Below are 21,063 nucleotides of genomic sequence, written 5' to 3'. Positions count from 1 at the left end.
GCCTTCTGGAAGAGGAGAGGCAATGGGACTCTTAGCTAAGGTAGTCTTTGCATCATTCACATTTGTACCTCCTCAGGATAGATAAGTAGGGGAAGGATGGGGCATGTGCCCTCTGAGCTAGTGGGCATAAGAACTTTACGATCTGAGGCTGCTAAGAAGTTTTTTCTTAAAAAAATTTTTTTACGTTTATTTTTGAGAGAGAGAGAGACAGAGTATGAGTGGGGGATGGGCAGAGAGAGAAGGAAGCACAGGATTCCAAGCAAGATCCAGGCTCCAGGCTGTCAGCACAGAGCCCAACATGGGGCTCCAACTCACGAACCGCGAGATCATGACCTGAGCTGATGTCAGACACTCAGCTGACTGAGCCACCCAGGAACCCCAAGAGGCTTTTTCATTGTTCTTTCATTTGTTTTGGTTTTTGCTACTTGTTACCTTGTTATCTGAAATCCTGTTTGACATTCCTCATTTAATTATGAGTCACTTTATGACTGAAAATAATTTACATTCAGAAGAGAGAAGAGAGAGTGTTGAGGAAAAGGGCCCAAGAGAACACTAAGAAGAGAAGGGGCAAGGAGGGAGGGAAGTGTGAAGGCAAGAGAGGGAGGGAAGGAGGAAGAAGAAAGAGGAGGGAGGAGAAAATGATGCAGGAAGAAAGAAATGAAAAGGAGATCAGAAGATCAGAAAACACCAAAGAGTCACAGAAGTGGGGCAAAGGGAGTTCTGTAACTGAATATCTTACAAATCATGCTCAGTGTAATGAAAATGGTGATCCGTGAGCAAACATATGAGAAAAATCTGCTTTTCTAAGGCTATAAAAATGTGATATTCTTCAATAAAAATGTGTATTTCATAAAAAGCATGAAGTGACTAATAGATCGTTAACCTTTTTCAATTAGTGCCTATGAAATAAGCCTGATCATCATAAAAGGTTGATTTATTTATGTAGCTAATTGAGCACCTACTAGAAGAAGCCACTGGGCTCTCAGTATAATGAAAGAAGACATAGTCCCTGCTCTTAAGGACTTCCCTTTGAGTAGAGAAGACAAAGACAACAGTGAAAAGGCATAAGAGTTTTCGTTTGTGACATATACTGCTGTGGTGTATAATAGTGTGGTTGGGGGAGGGGGGGTAACAAGTGATAATTAAACTGAGGACATACTCCTGGCATAGTGACCAGTGAGTGCAAAACCCCCAAGGCTGGCAAGAGTTTCTATGATCTAGAACTTGTCCAGGTCCTGTACATTTTTAACACCCTGATCAAAGAGGAAGATTTCCAGAGATGTGGTTTAAGAAGCAGGAAGGGCCAGATCATTTACCACTTTCATAGCCTTCAAAGGGAATTTGGATTTTATATGGTTCAAAGAAAGGACATTGAAGATTTTTAAGCAAGAGGGCATGGAATGGAAGCTGAAAGCCACGTTAAGAGACTTTACATTGGTTTATTGGATTTTGTCAACCTTCGACTAGAATAAAGCCTCACAGAGGTTAAAAAAGGCACAGATCAAGTACTTTCCCTTGACTAATTGATAATGGAAACAATGCTAAATGTATGTATTTAAGTCTCATTATAACTATGAGGATCAAACCTTTCTCCCTCCCTTCTTACCTAGGAACCACCCCCCACCACTCCACCCTACTCTGTGGGGTACCGTAATGGCACTGACGTTGGAAAGAAATGAACAGAATTCATATACGTTCTGGAGAGGAAGAAGAATCCAGAATGACTCTGTTTCTTACTTGAGTAACTTGCGAGGGGGTGTGGGTAGTGAGACAACTTTCTGTGATAGATGAAGCCAGGAGAAGAAAACTGAATGTATATTATGAAATGTACATTTTAGATACACTAGATTTGAGATGCCTGGGTTCTTACCTGAAATATGCCTTTATTTTTGAAGAAGTCATACCTGTCCAACTTCAGTATTCTCATCTTTAAAATGACACCTTTGGATACAGTGTTCTTTAAGGTTCTTTGCATGCATAAAAAGTTTTTAAAAAATAGTACTATACGTTTACTTTGAGTTTTAGAGTTTCCAAAGTGCTTTTTGCTTTCTTACAAAGAGTAAACTGTTTTTCTCATTCTGGTGGTCCGGGGACCATACTTTGAGAAACATTTCTCTATCACCTAAACACACTAAAAAATGCATAACAGTTGAAAGGTTAAGAAAGAATGGAGTGGTTTTCTTTAAAACAACAACAACAATAACAACAACAACAATAACAACAACAAAGGGGCACCTGGGTGGCTAATTCGGTTAAATGTCCACCTCTTGATTTCAGCTCAGGTCACGATCTTACAGTTCATGAGATTTATGAGATCAAACCCCATGACAGGATCTTCACTGGCAACACGGAGCCTGCTCGGGATTCTCTCTCTCCCTCTATCTCTGCCCCTCCTTCCCTCAAAATAAGTAAATAAACATTAAAAAAAAACCCAACAAATTAACAGATGTAAAATTTGTCCTACAGAATCGTATTATTAATGCATAGAATATCTGACACTGACTCTTCCGTGTTTGAGAATGTCCTTGTGTCTTCTTCTTTTGAGTCTTTTGAGTCTACACTGTGGTTCTGGAGATACGAGAGATAGAGTTGACTTTTGTCCCCTAATTGGAGAAAAAAATGAGAAAGTGTGAAATCCATTATTTTCCTATTCATCAGCCTTTCTGCATGTGTTGATGAATTAAGAATAATGTGATGAGTTGCTGGAGGATGGCTGTGCCTCCAGGGTACTAACAGAAGCTTCTTTTGAATGTGATGGATGCCTAGCAGGATGAACTATAATCCTCACCTTGGAAATCTTTGGTCATCTGCCTCTTTATCCCTGGCATCATATGCTATCACTTGAATCCTTGTTTCACACAGGGTAATAACTACTTCTCATTTTCACAATGAAGTCACTGTATATTTGTATGGTATTATATTTCTAATGTTAATTATCTTTGAGAGAGAGCGCACGCACAAGCAGAAGAGGGGCAGAGAAAGGGAGACACAAAATCCGAAGCAGGATCCAGGCTCTGAACTGTCAGCATAGAGCCCGACGTGGGGCTTGAACACACAAACCACGAGATCATGACCTGAGCCAAAGTCAGATGGTCAACCAACTGAGTCACCCAGGTGCCCCTGAATGGTATTATATTTCCGATTGACATGTTAATAGTAAGCTCTCTGGAAATTAAAATTTTCTCTACTTGCTGCATAATGTTCACCCTTGCACAGGTCAATGCAAATGGGAAATGATGCAAAAAAAAAAGTGATGTATTTTTCTTGAAGGATAATAATGGATTTCTCTTAGTAATTTTGATTTTATTTTCTTTTTTCTTTTTTATTTTCTTAAAAACATTTTTTTACATTTATTTATTTTTGAGAGACAGAGCACAAGTGGGGGCAGGGCAGAGAGAGAGGGAGACACAGAATCTGCAGCAGCTCTAGGCTCTGAGCTGTCAGCACAGAGCCCAACGTGGGGCTTGAACTCACAAACTGTGAGATCATGACCTGAGCTGAAGTTGGACACCCAACTGACTGAGCCACGCAGGTGCCCCTGGTTTTATTTTATTTTTTCTATAAATATTCACTTCAGTATAGTTCTGGGCAAGAGAATATTCTTGTATCTAAAAGATAGAATTACTCCAAGGATTAAATACTCATATCTTAGTTTGTGTCCTGGAGTAACATCGCTCTCTGATTTCCTTCCTTTCTATTTTCTGGTCTGCTGCCTATTTCTCTGATCTTTCTTCTTGCTCTTCTTTGGAGGTTTATCTTCCTCTGTACAACTCTTAAATATTGGTCATTCTTAAGACACTGTTCTTGTCCTTGTTTCTTGTCAACGAAACTACTCTCCTTAAATGACTTTTTTCATTATCATGGCTTTAACTATCACCTAATGCATGTGATTCCCAAATCCATGACTTTGGACTAGTTATCTCTCATGAACTCCAAAACAATTTGGTTAATTCCTTCTTGGACATATCCACCTGTATGTCTCTTAGGCACATCAACCACATCATGTTAAAACTATATTCTTTTTCAGGCCTTACCATAAATACATTCTCCCCAAAGTATTCTTTGTATAAGTGAATGAAGCCACCTCTATATACAACCACATAAACCAGCAACCTGGGAAGCATCCAAGGTCTGCTTTTTGCCTCACCACACACAAAATGTCACTAAATAGTGTTACAGTAAAACCTTGGATTGCAGGTAACTTGTTCTGCGAGTGTTTTGCAAGATAAACAAACATTTCTAATAAATTTTAACTTGGTAAATGAGTGATGTCTTGCAATACAAGTCATACCTAACACCAAACGTCTATCACATGATCACAACTGAGCCAATGGCTCTTTTCTCTCTGTCTCTCTCTCTCTCTCTCTGGGATTGTGGGTGATCAGCTCTCATGCTTGGATGCTCCATCTCAGGCCACAGTGTTTGGCAGAAGTCAGTGATTTTTCAGAATGTTGGAAGGTGCCCACAACTGGCATTAGTGTATTTTTTTTTTTTTTTTTTGTCACTTCAAAGAGCCTATGGATGGTCCTTTGCTTTTCCATTCAAGAGTAAGCTTAGGAATGCTTTGCTTCATTCTAGGTCAGGCTGCCTGCAGATATAGACTCTTTCCTCTGCTGCCATGTTGCCAGTTACATTAAATACAGTTTATGACAAGAGTTTATTAATACTGTAGTGTAGTCAATATCTGTGCAAGCATAACCAATGGCCCCATGCAGAAAAAGATTCCATTGAGCCAATAGACAGCAGTGATTCCCTTAGTGATAGTGAAAGTCGTTCTACACAACAATCCTCCTCTCTCTCTCTTGTCTACCTCGCATCAGCCATGAAAGTTCTCAAAGGTAAGTGCAGGTTAATTTATTTTTCTTTATATTTTGTATTTCTTTATTATTTTTCATTATATTACAATAATGTAATCATTTATATGAATATTTTTGGGTTGTGGAATGAATCCTCTGAACTTCCATTATTTCTTATGGGGAAATTTGCTTTGATATACAAGTGCTTTGGATTACAAGCATGTTTCAGGAACGAATTATCTTCACAAACCAAGGTTTTACTATAATTGTGTTTCATACTCATTCTCTCCTCCCCACCCCTATGGTAACCACCCCTAACGCAAGTACTCACTATCTCTCATTTGAACACCTACTCTTCAGATAGCTTGGCCTCACAGTCTTCAATCTTCTTCTTTTAAATAGTCTTCTACACTAAACAAGAAGTAATCTTTGTAGCCATGTATTTAGTCATACAATTCTACTTTTTATTCTCAACAAAGTCCAACATCTTTGACATAATACAGAAGCTTGTTTATGAAGCCCCTTTCCAATATTGTTCTTTTTCCTTTCCCTCCTCATACCCTAGGGGACAGCCTGGTGTGTTCTATTCACCTTATGTCCTCCTGAACAGTGCTTAAGTATCTCATTTGTTGTCAAGCCTATACTGACTCCCTTTCAGAATAATGTAGCACATTCTCCTTTGGTCCCATGGTGTACTGTGCACAGTTCTATCATAGCCCCTAAATTGTTTGTTTGCATGGCTCACTCTGAGAGAGACTGTAAGGTCTTTGAAGATCAAGGCAGTATCTCATTAATGTTTGCTTCTCCAGTGTCTAGGACTGTGCCCACATATAACAGAGGCTCAGTAAATATAAATTGAATGAATTTTATAAATTAATAAAAGAATGACTGAAATTAAGAATCTACATGTAGATAATTATGAATATTATATAGAAATTGAAAATTATCATGGAAGTATTTAATTATCCAGTTTTAGGTAGTCAATAAATTTATCTTAAATGCTTCAGTTAATTTTGTAACCACTGTACATAGCTTATAAACTTTTCACTCTTCCAAAATTTCAGGACACTTATTACTTGAGTTTTTTTACTCTGCCCATAGAAATACATATGCTTTGAATCCTTGACTAGGATGTAAGCCAAAAACCATAGGTATACTTCCTTCCCTCCCTTGTTAACGGAGAACCATATTGTTCACACATTAACAGTCTACTTCTCCTCTTTCAAGTAAAGAACCAAATGTGAACTGATAAATGAGTTTTGGATGTTTCTTTCCAAAACTTTGCCCATTGAGCAAATACACACACACAGGACTGACCCACAAAAGAGACACAATCAAAAATTTTCAAGACATCCTCTGTTTATGTTTTATTATGTGAATATAAAGTCAACATCTCAGCCCAAGGCATTATTATATTAGAAGGTGCATGGAACTCATGAGTATATCATAGTAAAGATGTGATACCTTCCAAACTCCAAGGCTTCTATCAGAAACCTCTTCAAGAGCAGCTTTACTCTGATTTCTGTTTTCCCTTACTTCCAACACCCCATATCAAATCTCAGGTACTATATGGACAGGAATCAGCATCTTTCTCAGCATAGTTGAGAAGGTTGATAGAGTTTTCCTGATCTACCAACAACCATCTTATAATTATCTAAGGAGAGAAGAAAAAAAATCATGTTGACTTTCAAGCTATTATCTCATAAAGGTGATGTTCTGCCTCCTACAAGCTTCACAAAATCCATCTGAGACAAGATGGAGATCCAGGAACCTATCACCGTCAAATACTTAGGGGGTATAATTTACAATGCGGTCCCAGGAGTATGTTTATTCTTATTACTACACAAGTTTCCTGCGTATGGATCCAACTGGGTATTAACTCATCGCTTGCTAGCTCCTTTTCTTCTGAACATCCATCCCCAGGGCCCAGAGAAATAGAGACAGAGAGACAAACAACTTTTGTTCTCCTGGTAGAGATGGTATCTGTGTCTTATGTGTCCTTGTCTCATCTCCCCCAGGGACACTCAGGGACAATCTGGGTGGTTTGGGGTGAAGATGAGCTTGCTATAAAATCTTTACTGCTGATGTTCACAGTGAGAAGCCCCCAGGACCTGCATCAGCCTGTGTCAAGGGAACAGAGACAAGGCCTGCACCTGAAAGTCCCTCTTTCAGAGACAGTTGGAAGGGGTAAGTCCCCAGATCTTCAAAATCTCTGCCAACTTCTGTGCAATTTCCTCTAAATCTAATCCTATCTCTGAGATAAGACAAGGGCTGGTGCCACAGTGAGTAAAGGGCTTTTTTTTAAGTGCGGTAGTTGAAATAAGCTGGAGTCTGGAGGAAGGCAGGGCTCCAGAAATTAGCGTCTTGAACAGGAGGTACAAGGTCAACTTATGGGCAGGCAACTTTCTGGTCTTAAGATAGGGCTGAAATTTTCAGAGTTGGAATCATAAGCTGCCTATTGAGAATGATCATGTGTATCATGAATTGTCATTTAATAGGTGTATATGGAACATTTCAGGATTTACCTTTCTGTCATCCCTGTGGCCATATGGTTGGTGGAATGGCAGCCAGAGAAAATGAAAGAGACAAAGTCTTGATTAAATTCCAGGATAGGCACTTTGGATGTCATTCTTAGTGTAATGCCTATCTTCCAACCATCCACCCATCCATCCAACCATGCATCCATTCATCCATACATGCAACAAATGGGTGCTGTATTAGGAACTGTCTAAATGCAGTGGGGTGTAGGATCTATGCAGAACCAGGGAAGCAGTCCTGCAAGAGGGTAGGGTGGGGCAGCAGTAGAGGTATTACATGGTTAAGTCTTCACATGATAACCACTTGCCCTGACCCTATAAGATAAATTACTTCTATGAATGCTGGCCAGATTAGTGATGTTGCTCTGCTCATGCTCAAAAGGGAAACAGTCAGATTTTCCTGTGTAGCTTCAGAAAGTAAAAAATTTAGGGACGACTTCATTTGCTAAAGCCCCAAAACTAGTGAACACAGCGGGAAACAGACCTCCTTGAAGTGGCATTTATAAATCTTATCCCCTAATTCATTCATTTATTTACTCTATTTTTTATTTTTTGAGAGAGGGAGGGAGAGAAAGTACACTAGCAGAGGAGGGGCAGAGGGAGAGGAGAAAGAGAATCCCAAGCAGGCAGGACTTGACTTCACCACTGTAAGATCGTGATCTGAGCTGAAATCAAGAGTCAGATGCTTAACCAACTGAGCCACCCAGGAGCCCCTATTTACTCTATCATTGATTGAGCACCTGCTATGTGCAATATACTCTGCACAAGTTATAAAATAAGTGCAAACCAAATGATAAAAAGGAAGTGGGAACAAAATTGGAAATCTAAATCAATTAGAAAGTAAAAGTATATGAGACTATGGCTATGGGACTTCTCAAATGAAACAGTCATGCTGGAAAACACATTATTCTGTGGCTGCCATCATAATAGTAAAAACATAGATCTTGCGATCAAAATTAAATAAAATTGTGTAGAAGTCCAAATAGTGCATGAAATCCTGGGCTCACTTGTACTACTTACCTGAATAGATTTTTCTTTCTGCTTTACAGTGGATTAAAGGAGTTGACATAATGGCTCTGAAAAGGATTGCCAGCTGAGCAAACAGACAGTAAATACCTTAAAACCCCTCTTTCTGTTAAATAAGTAACCCAGATCAGAGTTTGTTCCTCAGCAGCAGTGACGGATACAGATACTGTTGTCAGGGAATGACAGAAAATCAAACATGGGTCACAGAATTCATTCTCCTGGGATTCCCACTCAGCCCACTGACTCAGGTGTTCCTCTTCGGGCTCTTCTCCCTGTTCTATGCCTTCACCCTGCTGGGGAACAGCACCATCCTGGGGCTCATCTGGCTGGATTCCCGACTGCACACCCCCATGTACTTCTTCCTCTCCCACCTGGCTGTTGTTGACATAGCCTATGCCTCAAATAATGTCCCAAAGATGCTGGCGAACCTTCTGAACAAGGAAAAAACGATCTCCTTTGTCCCATGCATAATGCAGACCTTTTTATACATGGCTTTTGCTCACACTGAGTGTCTCATCTTAGTAATGATGTCTTATGATCGATATGTGGCGATTTGCCACCCCCTACGTTACACTGTCATCATGAACTGGAGAGTATGCACGGTTCAGGCTGTCATTTCCTGGGCATGCGGCTCCCTGCTGGCCCTGGTCCATGTGGTTCTCATCCTGAGGCTGCCCTTCTGCGGGCCTCATGAAATCAACCACTTCTTCTGTGAGATCCTGTCTGTCCTCAAGCTGGCCTGCGCTGACACCTGGCTCAACCAAGTTGTCATTTTTGCTGCTTCTGTGTTTATCTTAGTCGGGCCCCTCTGCTTGGTGCTGGTGTCCTACACGCGCATCCTGTTCGCCATCCTGAGGATCCAGTCCGGGGAGGGCCGCAGAAAGGCCTTCTCCACCTGCTCCTCCCACCTCTGCGTGGTGGGGCTCTTCTTTGGAAGCGCCATTGTCATGTACATGGCCCCCAAATCCTACCACCCCGAGGAGCAGCAGAAGATCCTTTCCTTGTTTTACAGCCTTTTCAACCCTATGCTGAACCCACTGATCTACAGCCTGAGGAACACCGATGTCAAGGGCGCCCTGAGGAGAGTGCTGAGGTTGGAGAGATCAATGTGAGGGATGCCAGAGATGGTCTTGATGGTGGAAGAGTTGTTTTCTATGACATTTGGGGTGATGATAATACAAATGCCTTACAAATCTCATGTATAAGATTTTCAATATTAAAACTATATATTGATCAGATTCTGTCCCTAAGCATGGGGTACTTCCAGACCACAAGGTGTAAGCAGAAAATCACAAAGTACAGGCCATAAGAGAATTGTGTAGTGATGAAACACTGGAGCGGAGAGCCATGGACTCCTATGGCCAATCCCCAGAGCTACCTAAGATCCAGTTTCTTTTGAGGCTTTTTTCTCTGACATCTCCCCTTAAGTTCATCTAAGATTTCCGTCTCCTTTATTGTTGTAAGTATATGCTAATAATGCCATGATCGATTCTGTACAATAGTACACCTCTAGCAAGACAGAATAAATAGTGACCTTGTTAAGCAGTCCCCTCCTAGGAAATACAGTGAGGACTGTGGGTAGAACCAACACCCTCATCTGGAACTTAAAGTCTAAGCAGGATGACATTAGTTCTGAAAAATTATGTGCATCAGAGCCTGAGGAGTCTATTCCTGTGAAAAGCAAAGTTTAATTTTATGGGTTTTTTAATATGTATATGACAGGCAGAGAAATATCAGGATCTTTGTTTCATCTTATTTAATTATGCTCCATTTACTTTAAAAGAGTATGTATTTAGAATAAATACGAAGATTCAGTTATTAGGGAGAGTTGCTTTGTCCAGTGTTCAGGTTACAAAGCCGGATGTAGGTAACAATTGACCATTAGGAGGATGGCATAAAATGTCACAGAAGCAACAAAATCTTGGAGGGATTTCTTCCAAGGGAGGCCAGCAGCTTAACATAATGTTGTAAACTCACATTTAGAACCACTAACATGACAAAGTCTGATAAAGATTTGTAGGAACCTCAACAAAATTCTAAGTGATATTATGCTCTAAGTGATATTACTCACTTATTCTGGACCCGAGTGGTCAGAATGATAAGAGCAATTTGTTTCCTTGTATCCACAAGTTTGGGACCTAAGTGGCCAACAGAGTATGACAACAGGGATTTCTTTAACACGCTCAGTGTAGCGTCTTTTGAATTCTCTTCCTCTCTACTCTGGGATATCACATGCCATTCAGGTGTGTGATATATGTGATTGTACATTATTTCCACTTTCTGTAGATCTTTCTATCTTTTTCCACATTCTCTCGTGTATCATTATCAGTCTCCCTTTTTCTTCTTGCATGAAATTAAGATGCACAGGGAAACCTTTGTCTTCCATGTCTCCCCTAACGCACTATTTTCCTCTTGCTTCTCAAAAAGCCTGGTTGCTGACTATTCCCTTCCTTGACTATTCTACCTGCTAGTGCATTTGGGCAAAACATTTTGTCTCTAGCCATTATCTTAGTCTCCATATATCCAGAGTATCAGGACATTGCTTGTTCTGTCCTTTTATGCTTGCTCTGCCCCCCCCCCCCCAAAAAAAAACTTGCCTTGCTTCCTTCTCCTCCAAAAAAGAATAATTTGAATAAAAAAATATTGGCTCCAAATGTAACAATAAGCACTATGGAGTTACTGCATGATGTATTTTAAAGGTAGAAAGAAGAAAAACAAGCAATATTTTTTATAAAAATAATGTTTTAACTATACCTAGAAAATTACTATAGTCACTAAAATATGTATACCTTAAATTAAGGTTAAACCAAAAGAAGAAAGAGGAAGAGGTAAATATAGGATAATGTGTCTCACACAAAACATAATCCGTAAGTATGAATTCAGAATGTTTCTACAAGGACCCAATAGAAAACTCAGGGGATTGCATTTATTTTTATGTGAGTTCAAAAATACTTGAGAAAAAAATAGATGATAAAGGCCAAGCTTCTCCCTACATAACTAGTGTAGATGAATAATGAAGAGATGTCCTCCAGCAGGTCTAAAGAGCAGCTCTGACTCAAAAGGAGAAAATAAAAGCAAAACCATATTTTGTTAATAGATTACAGAAAACTCCTGAGTGTATGGGAGATTACCATTAATTGTTTCAGTATTTGAGTTATAGGACTTTATTTTTTTCTTCCAAGATTTTCTTTATTTATTTACTTATTTAAGATTATTTATTTATTTTGAGAGAGAGCATAAGTGGGGAAGGGGCAGAGAGAGAGAGAGAGAAAGAATCATAAGCAGGCTCTGTGTTGTCAGCACAGAACTCGATGTGGGGCTCTCCCACAAAGCATGAGATCATGACCTGAACCAAAATCATAAGTCAGAAGCTTAATCGACTGAGCCACCCAAGCACCCCTCTTCCAAGATTATATTTAAATTCAAGTTAGTTAAAAAATATAAATAAATAAATTAATGAATTAATTAATTCAAGTTAGTTAACATATAGGGTAGCATTGGTTTCTGGAGTAGAATTTAGTGATTCATCACTTACATACAACACCAGGGCTCATCCCAACAAGTGCTCTCCTTAATGCCCATCACCCATATAGCCCACCCCCCACCCACTTCCCCTCTAGCAACCCTCAGTTTGTTCTCTATAGTTAAAAGTCTCTTATGGTTTGCCTCCCTCTCTGTTTTTATCTTACTTCAGTTTTCCTTCCCTATGTTCATCTGTTTTGTTTCTTAAATTCCACATATGAGTAAGATCATATGGTATTTGTCTTTCTCTGACTTTCTATTTCACTTGGAATAATACACTCTAGTTCCATCCACGTCGTTGCAAATGGCAAAATTTCATTCTTTTTTATGTCTGAGTCATATTCCATTGTATATACATCTTCTTTATCCATTCATTGGTCGATGGACATTTGGGCTCTTTCCATAATTTGGCTATTGTTGATAGCACTGCTATAAACATTGGGGTGCCTGTGCCCCTTCAAATCAGTATTTTTACGTCCTTTCGATAAATACCTAGTAGTACAATTGCTGGGTCATAGGGTAGTTCTATTTTTCACTTTTTGCGAAATCTCCATACTATTTCCCAGAGTGACTGCACCAGTTTACCTGATTTTTTTTTTTTTTAGCTGTTAACCTTTTTAAGTCTTTATTTCCAGTTCATGTGACATTTGTGTATTAATTACATGATAAGCAGTCGTGTTTAAAAAACATATATTTTTGGCATGTGGCTTGTAGAATTTTTTAAAAAGTGATGTTAGATTTGTTTTCTTTTTCTTATGTGGAAAGCAGATGGGTGCTATCAGAGCCTCTCCCTCATCACCATAGTGTAATATCGTTCTCACACCACACTGAAATGTATGCAGAATTGCTTTAGCTTTATTCTTTATTCAGAGGTGTTTCAAATGTACTGATGCTACCATTTCTTGCACTGAATATATATATAAACACTCCAAAGTGTATATATGGGGGAAATTTGAGGAGGAAGTAATTCGTAAAAGATGAAGGCTGTATCTGTTTATTTTATTTATCTTCAATTTCTTACTGGTTCACTGAAATCCTCACGAGGGTGGGATGAATTTTTCTTGCTGTTCAGTGCTTTATCTTTTTCATCTGTTGTTCTGTGGTCACAGTGACCCAGGCTATGTAGCAGACTTTCCCAAATGTATTAAGTGCAAATAAACAGGTACTTAGGGGAGCCTGGGTGGCTCAGTCAGTTAAGCGTCCGACTTCAGCCATGTCACGATCTCGTGGTCCGTGAGTTCGAGCCCCGCGTCAGGCTCTGGGCTGATGGCTCAGAGCCTGGAGCCTGCTTCGGATTCTGTGTCTCCCTCTCTCTCTGCCCCTCCCCCATTCATGCTCTGTCTCTGTCTCAAAAATAAATAAACGTTAAAAAATTAAAAAAAAAAACAAACAAACAGGTACTTAGCAAGACCTGAAAAAAAAAAAAAAAAAGCGCTAATCCAGAAACGACAATGCGATACTTTTTTTGAGTATTGGGTTGTTTGTGTTGGGCATGGTGTATGAAGGAAGTAAGCATGGAGTAACTACCTTTTCCTTGGAGGAATCCACATGGAGCAAATTACACTTAAAATAGTCTTCCAGGCTGTTGTTTGTGAGATGCAACTCTGCGTGCCTGGCTGCCCATCTTTCTCTCTCCTCCCACTGAGTGTCAGCCATCAACACGAAGCACACATTCTCTGCCCCTCTGTGCTTTAAGTTGCATGAGGGCTGGGTCTTGTCAGGAAGGCCTGTTGTTTGATAGTGTTTCCTATGACAAGACGGTGGGTTCAGTTCTGGGTAAGGGGTTAACAAATCTATTTGGTACCACATCCAAGTCACATCCTCCTTGTGTCTCTCCCTTAATTAGTTCTCAGTAGAAATGATGTAGAAGCTTGTTCTTCAATGATAAATCTGAAAACCCCAGCATATTGTACCCAAGCTTACAGTTTAGATTAACCACATTGGGGCATTTGGATTGTTGATTTCAGTGGCCTACAGTTGCTTGTGCTGTGTGGGTAGGGAGCTCTGAGGGACACTGGGAGCCTAGACCAGGGGGAAAGGGACTTGCTCCTTCCTGTTTGCTTGCTGGTCTTGTCAGGTTGGCTCAGTCTCTCTTTAGCTTGCCAGTGGCAGCTGATGTCTGTCACTGCAGCCTTTGTTTTCTGACTTCCCCAAAGTGAGTCTTCCTCCTCCCCCCACCCCCCTGGAGAACAACTGTGCAAGCTGGGGGGCCACCTCCCCTCCGCAGTAGTCTGGACCCTGATTCCTCTGACCTTCTAGATTTTAACTACACCGACCTCTGCCCTAGAGATGGCAGCTGCCCCACACAGCTCCTGCCTGTTTATCACAGAGCTCCATTTTTCCTGTCACCATTTTGTTACGTTAAATTCTCTCTGCTCCTTTTTGCTGTAACCATTTTATTACATTAAATTCTCTATTGAAATAATCTATATGATTTTTCTGTTCCTATGGGATTCCCATCGGATTCAAAGAGAGGTTTATAAAACACTCTGAATTTGGGACATCACTATGAGTGATGACATCAAATATCTAGGCAGGTATGAGAGTTGAAGAAAAGAAAATTACTGTAAAATATTTCTAAAATTGCCTGATGTGTTTCAAGGTGATCCAGTTATTATAGGTATGTGTGTATTACCTATACTCTGAATGAAAATGCCCAAGACTTTTAGGAATTTTGTTCACTAAGTGAAGGCAAAATGATGAAGTAAAAAAAGAGTGGGCACCGGGTCAGACAATGTTAAACTATCTCTTTAGAAAGCAAAAGAAGAGAGAAACATGAAAGCCAAGAGGAAGAGTGCTGAAGAGAAAACACAAATGGTAGACAGTCTAAATATCTCAGTAATTACATTGAATGAAAATAGATTACATCTTATTTTCACATTGATATTTTTAAACCCATAAAATATAGCTTATATATTGTTTATAAGAGCAACTAAAACACAATCACACAAAAAATCTGGGAATAAGGGTCTTGAAGAACATATCCCTGAACAAATATGTGATAAGTGGAAGCAACAATACAAATGATAGTTTTTTAATAAAACTATTTATTTTTAATAGTTTATTAAATATAGATTAATTTTATAAATAGTTTATTTACCTATAAATAAAAAATAAATTTGCACTCATGTTTATATAAGGCAGAAAGCATTCATTAGCATACAGAGGGTTATAATATACAAATACAGGTAAGAAGCTATCAAGACAGTGTTACAATCATAAATATGTATGTATGTGACGGCATAGCTACAGTGTAGAATTAGGGGGAAAACCCCCCAAGAATTATAATGAAAAGATTTGTAAATTCAACTTGTTAGTAAAGGATTTAGCAAATGTTCTCAGAAACAAATTGATAATCCCCCAAAAAACTAGAAATACAGGCTTTGAAAAACAAAGACCCTGGGATCCAAAGACCCTGGGATCATGATCTGAGCCAAAATCAAGAGTCTAACGTTCAACCAACTGAGCCACCAAAGTACCCCCTTTGTGTTTTAAAAATGAAGTTAATAATAATGAAAGTTCTGAATATCACACTTGAGATGTACTGCTCAAATGGAAGAAGAAAAGCAAATTTATACCTCAGATTACATTTATTAAAAAAATAGGACACAAAAAGTAAGTTAAATATTCAACCCAGGAAGATGATCAAGAATTAAAATAAAGATAGGATGTAATTTATATAACAGCAAACTTTATTGATAAAAATGAAGTATGAAGATCATTAAAATATAACCTAATTCTTTTTTTTTAAGTTTATTTATTTATTTTGAGAGAGAGAGAGAGAGAGTGAGCATGAGTCGGGAGGGGCAGAAAAAGAGGGAGAGAGAGAATCCCAAGCAGGCTCCGAGCTGTCAGCATGGAGCCTGAGGCAGGGCTCAACCCCACAAACCCTGTGTGGTCATGACCTGAGCTGAAGTCAAGAGTTGAATGCTCCACCCACCAACTGAGCCACCAGGGCCCCTAAACCTGATTCCTTTTACAAACAAGCACCAATAAAACAGATAAGAGTGATGAGAGGAACAAAAGAGAAAAGGTCTATATATACAATGTTGGGAATAAGTTATGTAACCAAAAAGTAGAGATTGAAAAAAACAATTCTATGAACAAAATTTATTACAATAAAATTTAAGATTAGAAATATCACTAAAACTTCCTTATGTAGAAATAGAAAATCTGGACAGGAAATATTCAAAAAAATTGATGACCAAAATTATCCTACAATCAGAGAACATTGAGTCACATGGTTTTAAAGGCAAATTTTACCCATCTTCAAGAAATGGCTAATTTGCAGATTATATAAAACCTTTTTGAGAACAGAAAAAGAGGGACAAGTGTCCAGTTCATTTTACAAGGCTAATATGACATTGGCAGCAAAACTGCCAAAGGATAGTAGAAGAAAAGTAATTTATTGAATAAATCTCAAAAGGTAAAATAAATACAAAAAATCTTAAATAATCAGTAAACCAAACAGTATATTCAGTATCAAACAAAAGACATTTTTCATATAAAAAGAACTTAAGGCAAAAACATTTTTTTTGAGAAAAATAGGACCCTTCTATGCTAGTAGATTTAAAAAAGGAGGAAAAGTAGTAATTTTGTATGTTTAATAAATTGGACCATGAACAAAATACAGGTAATGATGAGTGTTTCTCTCTAGGCACCAGATGCCCTTGGATGTTATCAGTAGGAGGGGGTAGCATCTTTCCAACATGTCAGGGTGCAAGCTGGATGCTGGTCACCAGTAAGCCTCTCCCTGAACAGGTGTGATGGAGAAAAGCCCATTTCAGATCTATGGCAGGTCAGTGCTCTCGGGTTAAAAAATAATCGGTCTATTGATAATTTTCTTAGTTGGCATGTACATTAAAATAACTTTAACTTAGGAATTATATTTTACCCCATTTATATTTGTGTATAAAAGTTGATTCAGATAAAAGAACAAAATAAATTTAAATTACAAAGTCACTATTAAATTGACTCTTGTATTCCCCACAATTATAAGATGCAGTCAGTTAATTTCTATTTTAAGAAGAGAGAAAATGGTGGCTACCTAGGGAAGACCTAGGGGGACCTTGGTTTTCCAGTCCCCTTGAGCTCAGAATCTCTGGAAATTAAAAAATAGAGATTGTTTCCTGCTGAGATTTTTCCTTCCTTTTCTGCACTCCAGGTAAATCCTACAAAACAGGACTTAACAAGTCCCATTGGGATACCTTATCCTATTTCCTAACTCCTTAACATGTTCCTCATAGCTTCTATAGGTCCTGCTACCTGGTCTTCCTTTATAAATTGTATTCCTTGTGGTGATTTGATGAAAAAAAAAAAAAAGGATGCATGGTACATCAGGTCAGGTGTGGTATAAAACTTAGCCAACACCACCGAGCATGGGGAAAATATGAGTTTCATCTGTCCTAAATACCACTTAATCTATTTGGCAGTTTAGGGGTGTGGCAGGGGAGGGGGGGGGGACGTTGGAGTTTTTGAAACCGAAATAAAACAAGCTTGTGGTAATTGTGATGTATGAAGGAGACTGGAAGACATTCTAATGCGTCTCACATTTAGGATCACGGGCTCCACAATGAATAAAGAAATCTGCAACAGCAGCATTTTGTCAAGAACATCCTTCTAGAGAAACCAGAGGTAAGTACAGCGAGACCCCCCCTTCCCTGGGAGCAGCAGACAGCGGTGTGACGGACGGGGTTTCATCTCTCCCTACACCCAACACTCAGAAGCATCTTGAGAGGTGGGTGAGCTGAGCAGAGATTAAATCCTCTCTTCTGAAAGAGATTCCTTTGCCCCTGTGGAGAGGTTTTTCTCTTGCAAGAGATCATGGGAAGAAACGAATTTCAGCATTAACTTACAGATGCCATTTACTTTATTGGGGTGCTTTCACTTCACCCAACTTCTATAGAGTTTGTCATCTCATTTTTAGCTGTGAATCTGAGCCAAGTTTATTACCTAGTCTTTGTTCACTACACAGTTTCGAACAGGCTGTACTGAGCAATCAGAATTCAAAATACAATTGCTATTGCCTGTCAATGCCAAATTTCTGCTATTGATAGCCTTAGCTAATAGGATAATTTAGATACACCTAATATGTATCATTTCCTCTCCTGCATGTAGTGTTGTTTATTTAAAAATTTTTTTTTAACATTTATTCATTATTTTTGAGAGACAGAAAGAGACAGAACGTCAGCAGAGGAGGGACAGAGAGAGCGGGAGACACAGAATCTGAAGGAGGCTCCAGGCTCTGAGCTATCAACACAGAGCCTGATGCGAGGCTAGAACACATGAACTGTGAGAGATCATGACCGGAGCTGAAATCAGGAGTCCAAAGCTTAACCCAGGTACCCCGTGTTTCTTGTTTAAATTGTAACAACTGTTTGAGAGATTTGCTTGCAAACCTTTCTATTGCCTCATGAACTTAAGGAGTAAGAACTTAAGAACTGAAGTAAGCACCAAAAAATGAGTTTGTTACAGAAGAAGTGTGTCCTGAAGGTTTTCTTTTTGAAGGTGAAATTTCTTGTGGTGAGTTATTTAAATATAAGAATTACCATCTTTGTGGATGTTTTTAGCAGTCTTGTCATTCCAATCAGGTTATATACACCAGCAGACAGGAACTGTCTTATATGCCCTCAGCTGAGACACGTAGCAGGACATATGGTATGTTTAGTAAATATCTGTGAGTTTTATATTTTGTCTTTTAGCTACTTGTAGGTAGGAGGAAGATTGGCCCTCCTACTCTGGTTTATTGTGTGCCTTCATCATATGAAATTTTAGAAACAGCATTGTTATCTCCATTGACTCCAAATATTGCAAGAAAGTCAAAGTGGAAATGGCTAACACTTTTCTACACATTTAGGGCCAAGGAATCCTATAGTTGGAAGGGACGTTAGCATTCTTCTGGGTCAACTTCTCACATAACACAGGAATCCCATCTTGAATAGATGGTTAATCAATTTCTGATTTCAAACATTCACTGACCTAAAGTTCAGCTCTAATAAAACAACCAGCTTCCAAGGAGATTCTTATTTTTTGAACTAAGATAAAATCATCCTCCAATAATTTCTGTTCTGAATTCTGATTCTGTCTTTAAAGCAGGGCAAAAGTTTACTCACTTTTGTTTATGAAAGCTTTCAAATACTAACTTAACAGAAAAGTGGATGGGGAATTGATAGGAACTCAATTATGAGTTTTTCTAGGATTCTTATTTTGGTGAAATTCAGATGGATTCTGGACTGAAGATATGGAGTCAGACAGGCAAGAAAACAGGAGGAATGGCTTAAAACTTACATGATTCCAACTTCAGAGCACCCACTGTGAAAGATTTTTTTTTAAATTTACTAAGCCACAAAAAATGAAAGATTCATGATAAATAATAATTATCTTTTCACATAGAGTTAAGAAGCTTTAAAATATGCCACTACTACTATGAATACAAATCTATAGTTAGGGCTTTTGCTCTAGCCTTGGATAGGGATAGTACTTTTTAAGTCCTAGTCTATGATCCACCATGAAATCATTCAACTGACATTTCAAAAAAAAATTTTTTAAGTCTATTTATTTTGAGAGAGACAGAACACAAGTGGTGCAGGGGTGGAGAGAGAAGGAGAGAGAGAGAGAATCCCAAGCAGGCTCCATGTGGTCAGTGCTCAGAGCCTGATGTGGGGTCATGAAACTGTGAGATCATGACCTGAGCTGAAATTAAGAGTCAGACACTGAACTGACTGAGCCACCCAGGAACGCCCTAACCAAAATTCTTAATAATGGAATAGAATAATATAGAAAACACACTGCACGTAATAAGGACTCAAGAGTCCTTAAATTAGTGTAGGAAATAGATAGGTAGGTAGATAGATACAGAATGTAAATATAACATAGAGTATAAGAGGGGTGGTGGGGTAACATCCTGATGATGAGATAGCACAATCAGAATAGAACATTGTGGGTACAAGAGTCAGAAGACAAAGGTCTCCATTTGAAACCTGGCCAGAGTTGTTGCAAACAGCCTGCCAATCTCTCACTTTGTTCAAGATTATTCTGTCAGTGAAGATCACAAAGCTAAAAAATAATTTATATATTGAAGGCAAAAACTCATGAGAAAACCTGATGGAAGCTTTTCTGACATTCACCTTATCCTTCTTCCCATCCTCATATTCTAGATATATTCTAGCTAAGAGACATCAGTACAAATTCACACGTATGGAAATATGCATACTGCAATCTGAGAATATGCACGGGCAAACCTCTGATAGAATCATTCCAAACTGAGGAAAGTACCCGCTCCTATGAAGACCACTTAAGTATTAACATTTGAACCGTGATGAAAGTTGGTTTGGAAAGAAACATAAGATTTCCTGAATACTATTAATTTTTTTAAACATTTATTTATTATTGAGAGACAGAGAGACACAGAGCATGAGCAGGGGAGGGCCAGAGAGAGGGGGAGATGCAGAATCTGAAGCAGGCTACAGGTTCTGAGCTGTTAGCACAGAGCCCGACACAGGGCTCGAACCCACAAACTGTGAGATCATGACCTGAGCCGAAGCCGGTCACTTAACCAACTGAGCCACCCAGGCATCCCAGATTTACTGAGTATTTTAACAGAATATTAGCATTTAGCTTATTGAAGTGAAAAAATTTCCTTCTGTTTCATTTGGAATGCATAATTTTCACTTAGTAAGTAACTAATAGGACAAAAGCATCCTTGAAGATATTTTCTTAGGAAATAAACACCGACAAACACAGATCCATCATGTTTAAACCCTTCCCTCAGGCATTCAGGCTTGGTGAGCCCCACTGTCTCACACAGAAATGGGGAGAAATAAGACCTCTGTCACAGAGTTCATCCTACTGGGATTTCCTCTCAACTCAAGGATTCAGATGCTTCTCTTTGGGCTCTTCTCCCTGTTCTATGCCTTCACCCTGCTGGGGAACGGGCTCATCCTGAGACTCATCTGGCTGGACTCCAGACTGCACACCCCCATGTACTTCTTCCTCTCCCACCTGGCCATCGTCGACATAGCCTATGCCTGCAACACGGTGCCCCAGATGCTGGTAAACCTCGTGAATTCAGACAAGCCCATCTCCTTTGCTGGCTGCATGACACAAACCTTTCTTTTCTTGAGTTTTGCTCATACTGAATGTCTTCTCCTGGTGGTGATGTCCTATGATCGGTATGTGGCCAT

At 39.1% G+C, this 21,063-nt stretch overlaps 1 protein-coding gene across 1 annotated transcript; it reads left to right on the top strand.

Moving 5' to 3' along the window:
• Positions 1 to 8,538: 8,538 nt before the first annotated feature.
• Positions 8,539 to 9,471, top strand: LOC121028052 (olfactory receptor 2A5). The gene has a single exon (XM_040471604.1). The coding sequence runs from the start codon at positions 8,539 to 8,541 to the stop codon at positions 9,469 to 9,471; it is 933 nt and encodes a 310-aa protein (XP_040327538.1).
• Positions 9,472 to 21,063: the final 11,592 nt, after the last annotated feature.

The sequence above is a fragment of the Herpailurus yagouaroundi genome, unplaced genomic scaffold (genome assembly GCF_014898765.1).
Source record: "Herpailurus yagouaroundi ecotype Mexico unplaced genomic scaffold, PumYag 100, whole genome shotgun sequence".
NCBI lineage: Eukaryota > Metazoa > Chordata > Mammalia > Carnivora > Felidae > Herpailurus > Herpailurus yagouaroundi.
Note: the sequence above shows the minus strand (reverse complement) of the source record. Positions and strands in the feature narration are given on the sequence as shown.